At 44.1% G+C, this 14530-nt stretch overlaps 1 protein-coding gene across 1 annotated transcript in view; it reads right to left on the reverse strand.

The window, feature by feature from the left end:
• Positions 1-12151: 12151 nt before the first annotated feature.
• The window catches only part of SNX22 (sorting nexin 22), an 89411-nt gene continuing 87032 nt past the window's right edge, over positions 12152-14530 (reverse strand). The window contains exon 7 of the mRNA XM_069222308.1: positions 12152-13631. Coding sequence (XP_069078409.1) covers positions 13513-13631 — 119 coding nt within the window. The 3' untranslated portion in view covers positions 12152-13512. The remainder of the gene's footprint in view (positions 13632-14530) is intronic.

The following is a 14530-nucleotide window of genomic DNA, read 5'->3' on the forward strand; positions in this document are numbered from 1 at the left end:
GTGTGATTGCATCAGCAAATGGGTACATCAAGGTGTGACTGGATCTGCAAATGTATGGATCACCGCCTGAGTGGGTCTATGAATGGGTGCATGAGGTTATGACTGGGTCTGCAAATTGGTGGATCAGGGTGTGACTATAGTCTGTGAATAGCTGCATCAAGGTGTGAGTGGATCTCTGAGTGGGCCCATAAGAATCTGAATGGGTCTACAAGTGAGTGCATCAGTGTATCATTGAGTCTGTGATTGGGTGCATGAGTTTCTCAGTGCTACCATGACTGAATGAATTAGTGTATAACTAAGTCGCTCAATGCTTTTTTATTGTCACCGATATTTGCAAATAAGTTGTGATGTTACACAGGGGAGGGGTACGCTGAGCATCACAACGTATTTGCAAATATTGCTAGCCGTGGGAAAAAAACATTATAAGTTCATATTATAACTTACAAACACTCTTACATGATACTTCTGAGGTCAGGATAACTCCACCCTGCCCCCTAATGCTACTTTTCATGACAATTATCAGCCCCGGGGACCGTGCCTGTTCCCTAAGATGGCAGCTGCAACTTTCTAGTCAGGTTGGACCAGCCTATCACAGCATTTCTGTTGTTGGCTGTGTTTGCGAATTTGCCACAATCATTGCAAAATGTTTGCAGCCAGAGATATACAAATGTGTTTTCCCTTTCTCAAAACCTACAGAACGGATTTACACCAAATAAGGAAAAGCACAATCTGCATACCAAAACTTAGCTTTCTGCCAAATTTGGTGTAATTCCTTCAAGTAGTTCAGGCTAAAGTCGTGTATAAAGGTCCTATAGTAATTAACATAGGAAATGCAACTTTTTTTGCCCCCCCTTCTCTTGGTCCTCTCTTAATGGATCACCCCAAAACTTTCCGTGTGGAACAAAAATCACCGGGTTACTTTTTTTAGAAAAGCTCAGAATGATCTGTCAAACGGTGCCAAAGATATAGGCAGGTAAAAAAATGCTTTTTCTATGAAAACATGGACCTAACTATAACTACCAGTGGTTACCGCCACTAGGTGCTCTAAGGTAACCGCCACTCATGCTCTAAGGTAACTATAACTCGTGCCCTCACCATGCACTGCTAATTACCCCACAAATTATGGCACTCATGACACCTTTGATAACATCATTGATAACAGCAATGTAATATTTGCAGCAAACTTTTTGATGAAAAAACTGTGCACGGCGGAGGCACGATTTATAGTTACTTGAGGTCACTCTAACAGGTGAATTTCTATGGTTTTATATATTTAAAATGTGAGCCTAACTAGAACGTCCCTGGAACCTTTGGCTTTTTAAGTGAATGGACACCCTGACCCTTTACTTCTGGTGCCAGAGCAAAAAAGCATTTTTTTTAAAAAATATCGGCTGGAGTGAAAATTCAAACAAAAAAAACAAGATCAGACTCCTGCGCTTGTTTCAGTGAAGCTCTCGGGTGGGTTAGGTCCAGTGTGCTTCCTCCAGGCAGACAAGTGCCTATAGGGCATGGACGTCTATTCATCAAAATGAAAGGGGCATTGCAAGTGACGTCACACATCACAGGACGTGGTATCATCTGACCTTTGACCCTAAGGTTAAGAACCTTCTAATTCATGCACAATTAATATAGCAACACAGCCGTTACTAACACAAGTTAGTGTCTTATTTAGATACATCTCTGGGAGCTCCATCCGCACCATCATAGCGTGTGTGCTCAACTACTGGGATAGAGACCTGATACTCCGAAATGCCAGGTTGAAAGGTGAGACACTCTATGAATCATCCAAAATCATGATTTTTCCAGACTACACAAGACAGGTCCAGACTTTGAGGAAATGTTTTGAACCCAGGAGGCCCAGGCATCGAGGCGTAGGTGGTCCTGCCAGGACTCCTGTATTGGGACTCCAGACTGGGGCAGTGCTGACCCAGGCACACAGGGGCCCCGGACCTCATCAGACTCAGCGGGTGACCGAGCACCTCCCATGCATGCTTATCATTGAACTGCCTGCTGCGGCGCTACCCCAGAGCCAAGTCAATGAACACCCCTGCATTAAACAGGTGCCTACCCCCTTACTTGTTTCTCTAATTACTTACCTACTGGGAATACATGTTTAAGTGACAGATACTTTCAGGTGGGAAGTGTAGGCAGAGGGGCTTTGAGGCGGTATACTGGGTGTTAATGGTTTGAGTTTATTCCAGGTTTTTCCCTTGTTGTTTTCATGTTCTGCAAGGCATGCACTGTTGCTCTTATTCAGAGAAACAGTGTGTCCCCTAGATCATTATAACTTCTCATAAGGTGCCAAAACTTAAGATACTGACATGGAACGTCAATGGCCTGCTTAATAAAATTAAGCGGGGAGTGGTACTCAGCTATGTAAAAAGGATGGCACCCATGACTATTCGCCTCCAGGAAACCCATCTATTAGGCACTAACTGCCCCTTCCTTAGTAGGTATGGCTACACTAGAGTATTCCACATAGGATGTGCATGGTTGTGAGGGGCATGGCTGTCTTCCTGAACCACATTTGCTCCTTGTCATCACGACCCATATGGACTTGCAGGGAAGATATGTCATACTAGAGGGCATGCTAAAAAGGCAGCTGTGTACCGTGGGCAGTATATACTTACCCCAGCCATAATCACCGTTAGGCTAAGCGATCTGTCCCATACTATACTGGTGACCCACCCAGGCAAACTGGTTATCGGTGGGGACTTTAACACAATCATGAGTAGACCCTTTGACACAACCTCCTCCTCCCCAAGAGCACTGGCCCTTAGCAGATGGGGCAACTTCACTGGAGCTAATAGATGTGTGGTGCAAATGACATCCACATGAGAGGATATTTGCATATAGCTCACAAACCCCATTTCAGGCTTGACTACTTCTTTATGCCAACCGATTAACTCCCCCTACTCCGCTCATCCCACTTATATTCTTCCCTGAGGCCTCTGAAACCATGCAATGGTCATGTTACTGATTGGGACTGAGCCAATGGCAATAGGGGCAATCTGCCAGCTTTAATCCTGGTGGCTTAGGGTGGAATCTCTTCTAGAAATGTTACAAACTAATATTACAGAATACTTCAAAATTAACCAGCACTCTGTAGACTCTCCGTAATGCCCATGGGAGAGCTTTAAAACAGTAATCCGTGGGAAGGCCTTGGCTTCCATCCATTGGTGGAATGGGAGAAAGACAAAGGGCTGGATTTGGAGCTTGATGGAATTGGTCCTGCCGTCAGCACAGAAGTCTGAGACACCTTGAAACATTTTGTGGATCCTTCTGGGGGAGAGATAGGCCATGCACAGGAGATATAACTGTATGAGTTTTAGGCGTGCTTTTCGGGAGACCCTCCAGGGCTAGTCCAAGGTTCTTGCCCATTCCTTGTCATGCAGGCCTCTGTCTAATTCTGTCTCCCAGGTATCCCAAATATGTTGTAATGAGATTTGTGTGTTAATGACAAGCGCCTTGGCAACTGAGTAATAACTCATTTGCCAGTCCCCAGGATATGTAAAGAATTTATGAGGTGGTAAGCAGCAGGCTCCGAGTCCTCCCCTCGCCATGAATCTCTGAGAATGGAACGTAGGAGGCCATATATAAGTAACTGACCTCGTTAGTTTGTTCTATAAAAGCTATGAAGGATAAAAGATGGCCATCTTAGGATAGGTCTCCCAAGGTGGAATGTCTGGGCTGGGGGCCACTGGCGAGCCAGTCTGGACTTCTAGGAAGTCCCAGCAGAGGTATAATGGGGGCATTTCTAAGTGCTGTAGATTTTAAGATCTTAAAGTTTATTGTTGCTCAATGAGTGTAATTTCTGATAGTCATATGTTTCCCTCCTCTTCATTTCTTGATTTTGCTCTCGAGAAAGTTTCACTGATAGTTGTTGAAATGTCACTCATAATTACACTGAAGTTATGAAAATGTCACACATAGCAATCTGAAACCTTGGTAGCTATGGGGACTGCAGGGGGAACCTCCAGGCCTCACTCGTGGTCCTATTGCTTTTCCACACACGGAGCTGCGGCCAGGCCCTGCAGCCAATCCCTATAACCACGAACCCCTATAACCATCCGACCCTGCGCTGCGCACAGCCTTCGACCATGTGCAACGGTGGTTGGCAGCCACTCCTGGCCCATGGCCCCACTCCCTAGGCTGATCTCAGCCCTGTGGATCCCATCCCCTGGGGCCTGGCCTGAACATTTAATTTTTTTGTGGAGGTGGGCCGCGCAGCCCCACTCCCCAGGCTGACCTTGGCCCCAGGGATGCCATCCCTCAGGCCTGGTCTAATTATTGAATTTTGGGGGGGGGCATGCAACCCTTCTCCGCAGCCGATATCGACCCTGGTGACTCCATCCCCTGGACCCGGCCTAATTATTACATTTTTTGGGGGGAGGAGGGGCCGCTTGCCTCCCCCCCAGCCGGTTTCAGCCCTGGGGACCCCATCCCCTGGGGGGGCCAGTCTTTTATTTATTTTTATTTTTTATTTCTTTGGGCGAGGGGGACCATGTGGCCTTCTTCCCCAGGCCGATTTCAGCCCCAGGGACCCCATCCCTCAGGGCCCGGCCTTTTATTTATTTTTATTTCTTTGGGGGTAGGGACTATGCGGCCCTCGGCCGACTTAGGCCCTGGGAACCCCATCTTCACGGCTGGGCCTTTTTTAAAAATATATATATATTTATTTGGGGCGGGAGAGGGAACTTGGCTCCCCTGCCCCAGGTGATTTTTGTCCTGGGGACCCCATCACCTGGGGCCCAGCCATGAATCCAGGCGCCGGGCACCCAGTGTGTGTTGGGGTCCTTATGGTGATCCTGAAGGACCCCGCAGTCCCGGCCAGCTCCCATCTTCCTGAAGGAGCTGGCATTGCTTTTGCACACAGGGAGCTGCTACAGATGCAGCTGTCTGCAAAAGCAATTGTTTCCCTACCCAACCTCAGCTCAGCTCGCAGTGAGGGAGAGCTGCCAGCTAAACCAGAGCAAACAGTTTTGCCCCATGGGTGGGTACCCTGTGTCATAGAATGAGTCGACCCTGGGGGTTGGTGGTCCCCAAGGCCACCATTGGCTCCTCGAGGGGGGCCACTTGGCCACCCTCCACACTTCAAGTTCACCCCATGGGATGTGGTGGTCCCCAGGGCAGTGGGTCCGCAACAGACCACCTATCTTTTTTAAATTTAGGCCCAGGGAGGTGGAGGTCCCCGGGGCTGAAAGTGGGGGCAGGTACCCCCCAGTACTCAAAACTATCATTGACCCTGGGGGGGTGACGCTCCCTAGGGCTCCGGGGGGCTGCACGCCCACTGCATTGTATTTATTTAAATCCCCGGGGAAGTGGTGGTTCCAAGGGCTTGGGGTTGGCTTTGTATTGATTTAAAGCCCCAGGGCTGTGGGGGGGTGGCCCCACGCACAGAATTAGCATAAAGCCCCAGGGAGGTGGCAGTCCCCGGATCTGCGAGGGGGCCCTGTGGCCCCAGCATAGTATTAGCATAAAGCCCCGGGGAGGTGGTCGTCCCCGGGGCTGCGGGAGGCTGAGCAGTCCCCAGCATATAATAACAATTAAGCCCCGTGGAGGTGGCGGTTCCCGCAGCAGAGACAAGCCCAGGAGAGGAGCTCCATTATCCCCCTCCTTTATTTTAAACATTCCCCAAGGACCTGGTCCACCCAGGGGCTTCAATCAAACAAGTGCATGAGACTGCACTAGTTTTTTTTTTTTTGTTTTTATCATCTTTTCACGATGATGTTGCGAATTTGCGATAAAAATAAAATAAAATAATTATTAGCCCTAGGTGGGTCCCTCTGCGACCCCAGCACCAGAACTAAGGGGTCAGGGTGACTCTAACCTGGCCCCATTTCTTATTTGTTATCTTTTTTTTGTGGGACTCGGCTGAAGCTGAGTCTCAAAATGGCCGCCAACTCTTCCTGGTTTTAAGTGTTGGCAACCAATCAGAGCTGTGCATTTCCCTGCATAAGCTCATCATTATTTTCAAAGTTGTTGCGGCCAGAGATATACAAATGTGGATTTCCTTTACTTTCTTGAAAACTATTGTACAGATTTACACCAAATAACCAAAAGTGCAATTTGCGTACTGAAAGCTAGTTTTTTGCGACATTTGCTGTACTTTCGTCCAGTGGTTTGGGCTGTAGTCGTGTTCAAAGCGCCTATGGAAGTTAACATGGTAAACACTAGTTTTTTTACCCCCATTTTTCTCGGCCCCCGCTTGACAGATTACCCCAAAACTTTCAGCGTGCAACAAGGGTCACCGCCACACTTTGTTTTGGAAAATTTAGTGAAGATTCGTCAAACGGTGCCAAAGATATAGGCAAGTCAAAAAACACTTTTTCTATCAAAAGATGGTCCTACCTATAACTACCCACTGGCAACCGCCAGTAGGTAAAATATATATATATTTTAAAAAAAACTCTAAGGGAATTGTTGGTCAGTCACTTAAAATTGAATACGTTGCTCAAAGGCAGCAAATTTACCATTAAGACCTTTTTATTTGCAATGTTTTCAGAGAGATGACAAATTCAGAATTAATGGATCATCGTGAAACTGTTCCTCACCACGAACTTGTGGGAGAGAGAGAGGAACATTTTAATAAACATTTTGACAGCCTTCTTTATTTCATGAAGCAGCAAGGAAACCGCTCTGAAATGACTGAGCCTGTGGAACTACACAACTTTGTGACCAAACAATATGTGGATAATGATATAAAGACACATCTAGTAGATGTCCTGGAACATGAATCGAAACTACACACAAAACCAAGGCAGGAGAGATTTGTATTGAAAGGGAAAAGGCTGTTTGAGATATTCACTAAAGATAAACTTCCATGCTTTAATTGCCATACAAAGAATTTCATCCAACCAGTCACTCCAGAACAGGTTACAAAAAAAACAACTTTTGCAAGCACATAGAGAGATGGATGTAGCAAAAGAAAGACGTGAATTTATCAAGGACATTCTATTGCATGATCTTCTTCCAACAAATCATTATTTGATGAAGATGCTGCAACCAAACCAGTGAAGCACAAACTTGTACAAGAGCTAGAAAAAAATCTTTCTCCTGAAGAGTATAAATTCGAAAAGGTGTCCTCATTGAAAAATGCTGGTGTTGTGGACTATATTGCGAATGGTCAATATTTCATCCATGCAAAACTTCGGAGACGTCGTTCAAACTGTTCTACAGATATCAAAGCCAGTGTACATCTTGCAAGAACTGCGCATTTTCTTTGACATTTATCTTGAACAATCTTTAAGGAAAGTGAGAATATCAGACGAATGTCTACAAATGGAACAATTGACCTTGCCTGCATCAAAAATTAGACACCTATACCTGTACAACTTGATAAATTCTGGTCATCAACATCGAACAAGATGAACTTGGAGATGTTAATTCGCAAAAAATTGCTGAGGCTTTAGTGAACACTGTATTTCCAATTATTGCAAGTGGAATGATTGTCAATGAGGAGTTGGTGCCGGCAGAGAGATATTCAAAAGGCACGGGCCATAATGTTCCAGAACTTACCAGCAAATTGGACGAAGCTGACTTATGTGTTGTGACACATGTTGAGTGGGCTGCTCGAAATATTTTCAATAGTCATTGAAAGTCTGTGTTTATACAATACTGCTTTTCTTGTCATATTATTATACCCATTATTATATTCCTTGCACATATATTCCCTTTCTATGTTTTTACAGATCTGTTTATTATCCTGGTCCTACTGTACTAGAGAACAATAAATAAAAATAAATAAAATAAAATCTATAAATAAAATTAAAATTATAAATAATTAAATTAAATAAAAAAATAAAAAAAATACAACATTAAAATTAAATAAATATATACATAAACAATAATAAATAAATAAAAAAATAACATAAATGTTACTCTTGTAACCTTACTTTGTCTCCCCATCACCCATCATCAATCTATTCTCCATCCCCACTCTGACTCATCCCAAACCCATTCTACTACTTTCATCTCCAAAATAACCCTGCCAAAGCTATTCCCTCCTCTACCACATCTAGCTCACCCCAAACCTCAGTTTACTACTATGATCTCCCAAACAACCCTACTAAATTCTCCCTCATTTATCTCACCTTTGACTCACCCAAAACCCCTCCTGCTACTATGATCTCCCTAACCCTTTCCACAGACTCTTCCGTCCTCCATCTCTCCTTTACTCATCCCAAGCCTCATCCTATTACTATAACCTCCCAATTAACAGTTCTGGATTCTTCTCTCCTCTATCCCTCCATTACTCTAGTCAATCCCACTAACAAACTCACATATCCTCTGCTCAAATTAACTCATAATAATACTAATACTGTACTCCTATTTCCCTATACTAATCCACTACTAATTCCTCTTGGGTTCCGGAGTAGCGTGCTACACACTGAAAAGCGTTTCGACGCTTCGTCAGGGGTAGTAAGCGCTATATAAGTACATTACAATAATAACTGTAATGTCAAACGGCACAGATGTTATTATTGTGTTACTTAAATTTGTTGCAATTTTCATAAGTCGAGGATTGTCAGGGTTATGGATACGTTATGGAACAGGTGAGAAAGGACACTTAATCCCACTTCATTTTCTGTACAAGAAACTTGACCCAGAGATGCCCAGTGTTCTTATCAAAGCACATATTTGCATGAGTGATAACACTATGAGCAAAATTGGAACATAGCTTGGAGCTTTAACTGCTGAACCTGTGAAGTTTCTAAAAGGATTTGCTGATACAGAAGAAGAGTGAGACTTCAAAGACATAAATAGCTTGTACATATGTGGAAAATGGGTTCCGACTGTCACACATTTGACGATCTTCGGTACAGTGAGGTCAAGAGGTTGGTCCCACTAACAGATCTTCCATCGATGTCATATTCTCTGTGTGGATACAGTAAATGTTTCGGATCATGCATATGTAAAGAAAGATCTGTGTGAATTTGGTTGGGAAGATATTGATGGGGTGCTAAATCCTGCAACATTTGTAAAGCCTCTACCCACAGAACTTACATGTACAGGTACTTGCAAAACCTATGCTACAAAAAGATGTCCATGTCGATATGCTCTTCTCAAATGTTCAAAATTCTAAAAATGTACCACAAGCGATTGCCAAACAAATAAATTAAGTGAACTATGAAAATGTGTCTAAAACAGGAGTGATAAACATTATTTTTGTCATATTCATACCATAAACATTGTTTGGTGTATACATAAAGGGATTAAAACCCATTATTGTTTCATTGCTATATATGTTGCTTCTTCCTCTATTATAGCCACCATTTTGGAAAATGGCAGAAGGGTTGCTCTGAGGAGTTATTTTTTGTCTCCATAAGACTACATGACCCCCAAAACCTATGCTTTGACACCAAAATGAAGTATATAGGTCTCATGGTTCCTGAAATATTACATCATCACTGCAACACATCCACCATTTTTGAAAATGTACAGAAAAAATCAGCCCGGATTCCCTCGTGTGGGCGGGCAGTCAGCCATTAGGGTCATGGGAATTACTCATGTTGCCCTTCAATAAGGGTGGGCTCGTGGTGCTGGACATGGACCTGTACTACGACTGTGCCCAGGCGTAATTTACACACTCCTGTTTACACCCAATACAGTTCTTACCTTACACCGCCCAGAGCATGACTTGGTGCGACCCAGCCGACTGTTGAGAGTCCTTTACTTGCCTCCGTGGAGGCCACGGGCTAGACTAGATACTGTTGCTTGTACTGTACTGGCGTGGCACGACCTACGTCGCAGAACAGGAAAGGCTATTCTTTATGCGCCTTCCATGACACTTATAGATCAACCGATGCTCCCCATAACAAGCAATGCTGCCACTCGTAGAAGACTACAGGGAATGAAGCTGACCACTATGGGATCCCTGCATCCGGATGGTCAATTTATTACTCCCGACCAGGTGCTACAGGGAACTTTCAACACCCCATTTTTATAGGCTCTCATGTTTTCATGCGCTCCAAGCTCACTATGATAATTCCCCTACAGCACCACCAGTGCTTTAGGCTTTGGAAACACTTTGGCCCGTATTTATACTTTTTTAGTGCCGCATTTGCGTCGTTTTTTTACGCTAAAACGGCGCAAACTTGCAAAATACCATTGTATTTTGTAGGTTTGCGCCGTTTTGCGTCAAAAAGCGGCGCAAATGAGGCGCTAAAAAAAGTATAAATACGGGCCTTTATACCTCCTCAACACCACGCCAGCTGTTCACTAGACTATACAGGATTACACAGTCTACAGCACCGGCTACTCGCCCTAACTCACGGACGCTGTGGGAACGAGATCTAGGAGAGCCTTTATCGGATGCTAGTTGGAAGTACTGTTGTGCGCACATTCATGCAATTTTCCCGAACCACCGACCGAGACTGATTCATTTCACATTTTTATATTGCGTTTATTACACACAGGCTCAGCTGCACCGCGTGAGAATCCATCATGATTCCTGCTGTCGGTGATGCTCTGCTGCAAATGCAGACTTTTTGCATTCTGCGTGGGAGTGTCCTGGGGCGAGTGGCTTTTGGCGGGAGGTCATTGACGAGGTGGACACTGGTGCTGTGATTCCGCGCATGCCTCTGATCGCCCTCTTGTGGTTTGTGAACAATGTCGCGAAGGGGATCCGAAAACTGGTGGGTATGATGCTCTTAATGGCCAAGCGTAGGGTAGCCATGAGATCGGCGGTAGGGGACTCCCTTGCCAATCTGATTGGCTGAAAGATACCACATATTGCCAGGAACAGCTCCAATTACACTGGGATATCATGCCATTGGGGTTGCGGCCCCCAAATATCTGTGCCTCCTGCTCAGAGACTTACAGATGCACAAGACTGCTAAACTTGTGCAGGTGACGGTACACACAACAAATTCCCCCCGCAGATGTAAGCAACACTACCATAGTTACATAAGTGTGACATAAATAGATCAACACTGCTTTTGCTTTACATGTTTGTTAACATGAGCGCCCTTTTTCTTCCTTGTTTTTCTCCCTTCCACCTAATGTGATTTTCCCCTTTTTTCAGTATATTGCACCAACGTTTTGTTTCAGACATTGGTACTGGATTATAATGTAACAAGTAACAGCAGTATGCATTTATACGTTGTTCCAAGCTGATGTGCTCTTGCGATGTTCATAACTGTATGTGCACTTGTGGCTGTTTGGAGAATGTCTTTTGTTCTGTATTCTGTATGTTCTGTTGGTTGCTGATATTTGTAATAAATAAATATATATTTTTAAAAAATAAGCCCGGATCAGCAATGTCTACCCAAGCTCCAATACTTTTCCAATGATCCCAAAACACAAATTAAAAATGAAAATCTCTGGACAACAATTTTTTTACAGAGGTATATCAGAGGGCCAGGATTACTGTTGATGTGCCAGCAGAGGTGATGGCACCAGCAGCAGGCCAATCTTTGTAGCTATGGCTCTCTCGTTGTTTACCCTCTTACTAATGCTTGCTGCACTACTGTTCTGTGAAAGATTAGTAAATCCGGACATAGTTTTGATGGATGCACAACAAGACCAAAGAATAAGATAATTACCATTTTTAAAAAAAAGTTCTGGCATAGACGTGGGCAAACACCACAGCAGCTAAATGGATAATCGATAACATTGCCATCAGCAAATCCGTGAGTCTATTTATCTTTTCTACATTTTTTAGGTCTTTTTCAAAGCTAATGCGCAGCGATTGGTAAAGTGAATAGGTTCTGCCATTATTTAAAGGCACAGGCATGCCAGAAGGCTAAATGGAAGGAACTCCGGGGCTTATTTACAAGTCCCTTGCGCCGCCAGTGCGTCATATTTCCCATATCTTCTCTGTATTGGATGGGCCACCTACTCCTGAAACACATCTGCATGTGTTCTGATAACGCATGGGCTCTTCCCCAGAACTTCTACTAAAAACAGGTCTCACTAAACATGCATTCCCAGTGTTGAATGAATACCATAAACCGAGGCTAGAGTCCCACAGCTATTCACCTACTCGTCTCCTTCGCTGTGCCATCTGATAGATTTGTTTTTGTGGTCTCCACCTGTGCAAGCGCTGTCTTTTTTTGCCATAACTAACTTTTATATTCTAAAATAATCAGGACACGATGGCATCTCAGTGGAAGGCAAACTATAGAAAGGATCAGGTGAGACATGCAAATCATTGTTTTTCAGTTTTTACTTTTTTTCAAAACCATAACACAATTCAACACTTCAGTTTTCCTTCTGAATAAATAAAGAACTCAATGACAGTTAACGTTAGGCGGTGCCTACTGCCCTCCTTATGTTGTCCTGTCGGGTGGACAACTGTAAATAGAAGAAAATACCAAACAAAAACACACACAGCATCATATTAAAAGTCCTGTTTCGCAGAGGCACCGCAGGTAATGCAAAGATGGCCGAGCACTTGCACTGCAACATAGGCAAGGACACAAAATGATAACTTCTGAAGGACACAGTAACGAAGGTGGTTGTCCGTGGGGCCAAAGTGGGCACAAAACACAGGGTAATCTCAGTCAAAGAGGACACAAAATATGAAGGAAATGCAATCAACATCACCGGAGTATAAAATGGAGGAGTTCTAGCTTTCGGACTCACACCCTTGTCTGCACCATTGCATTAACTCCATAGTGCTCTATGCAGCTCGCACAGTTCTTCAATATTAAAGGTAAGGTTAGCAGCCATTTGGAGGGGTGTGAGAGGGCCACAGATTTTCATTTCCATTGGCCTCTGTGATGGCTCATCTTCGACTAGAATAGGATTCCGATGGATGGTTGTCCCTTAGAGAGCACGCACTGTGATGCTGTTCGCGCGGATTCCCATAACACCTCCCTTTTTAAAATTCATGGTTAGCGTTTGTTAGTTTTACCATAGATGATTCAATTGCAACGAGTGTTTGTACCTCAACAGATATTGGCCTAGGTCTTTGAAGTAGAATGAGCATGCATGGATGTTTGTGGCATTTCCAGTCGGGTGTGCTAATCCATAACTTCATTACACCGAGACGCTGTTGCCAGAGGCCAAATAATGTCACTGACCAGGAAGAAGCAGGTTCCTGTGGAATACCTGTGTATTTTCCAATTACACACTGGGTGTTCTTTCTGTTTTTACCTCCAGCCCCCATTAACCATGTAGTTGTGTACAATTCCGATCAAAGTACTGCCCAGAAACCTACTACTCTGTCTCAAATGTCCCTGACTGAAAAGCTAGCGAGTAAGTGTCGGGAGAATAGACCGCACTCAGGGATATGAACAGCATAGCCACAACATGCCCTTCTAGTAAATAGATCTCAGTATAATCCACTCCAACGATAGTTCACAGCTAGACACTTTCAGAGCATCTTTGGAGGTGAATTAGATGCAAGACCTTTACCTCATCTTCTACTGTCTGCAGATACTGGGCCAGCAGCGCTTTTCTTTTTAAGAGTAGCCCATCAATTTCTTTCTGCAGCAAAGGTTCTCATAAGCAAAGACAGCAACCCGTCCTGGGCTTTGATTTGCAGATTCGATGTCATGTCCTCCTTCAGGGTCCAGAGTGCTGGTGAGGTTGCACAAGCTTGGTCTCCATGTGTGGACTGTTATTGACATTCTGCATGAAAAGTCCTTGTAGTACTCCACTTGCAATGATGTCCGGGAAAGGATCTACAGCAGACGGAAAGGAATAAAAGGTGTAAGTGAACAGTCCACTACCATTTAGTCCACCAAACACTTCTCTTGCTATGACCATGGGAAGGTGCAGTTACTAATGCTCTCCAATTAGTAGTTGGCTACAGAACATACTCCACATGAACTGGCTATTTATGCTCAGGGCCACAGTAATACCAAGATGGAATTACTGAGCCCGGGGATCCTTACCAAGCATTGTTTTAATTAATGCCTGGCTCCTCTTCATGAACATGCAGGGAGGGACCCATGCAGCACCATGTAAAACTTGCAAACAAAAGCCAAATAAATAAAACCAGCACAAAAAGAGCAAGCTTGCCTTAAGAGGTAAGTCCATGTTTAGAATTGACGATACATAAATATCAGGTCCCTGATAAATTGAACCAAAACGCCATGAATGACATCTCAAACAACGTCATAAGTGGTATCTGGGAGCTAAATGGGAAAGAGCAATTTAGAACGACTGAAGCCTCCACTCAGTAAAGTGGTATACATTGCTTTGAAGTGGGGACCGCACGCTTTATGTCTAGAGAGGAGCTGGTAACAGAATTTGCTCTTTGGGAACAGTGCTCCTCCCAATTTCCTCTTAAGCTGTCATACCTTTCTATAATAATGATTTACTCTTGTTTGAGCCACGTTGAGTCCCGAGGTCACTTGGACCCTTATTATTAGATGAGGAGGTGGCCAGGAGAGATTCTCTTTGAATTAAGTGCCCACAATCTTGTGATAGAAGGGGGCTTCGTCGTGTGCAGCAAAATGAAAAGCAATGACTTTGAGAGGAATCTAAGAATTGTATACATGTTTGATAGTCCCTACTAGTTGCACCTCAGGGTCAAATTAAGGTTCAGCTGTGCCCAGCTACATTCCTGTGGTCGTGA

Source organism: Pleurodeles waltl, chromosome 3_1 (assembly GCF_031143425.1).
Source record: "Pleurodeles waltl isolate 20211129_DDA chromosome 3_1, aPleWal1.hap1.20221129, whole genome shotgun sequence".
In the NCBI taxonomy this organism is placed as follows: domain Eukaryota; kingdom Metazoa; phylum Chordata; class Amphibia; order Caudata; family Salamandridae; genus Pleurodeles; species Pleurodeles waltl.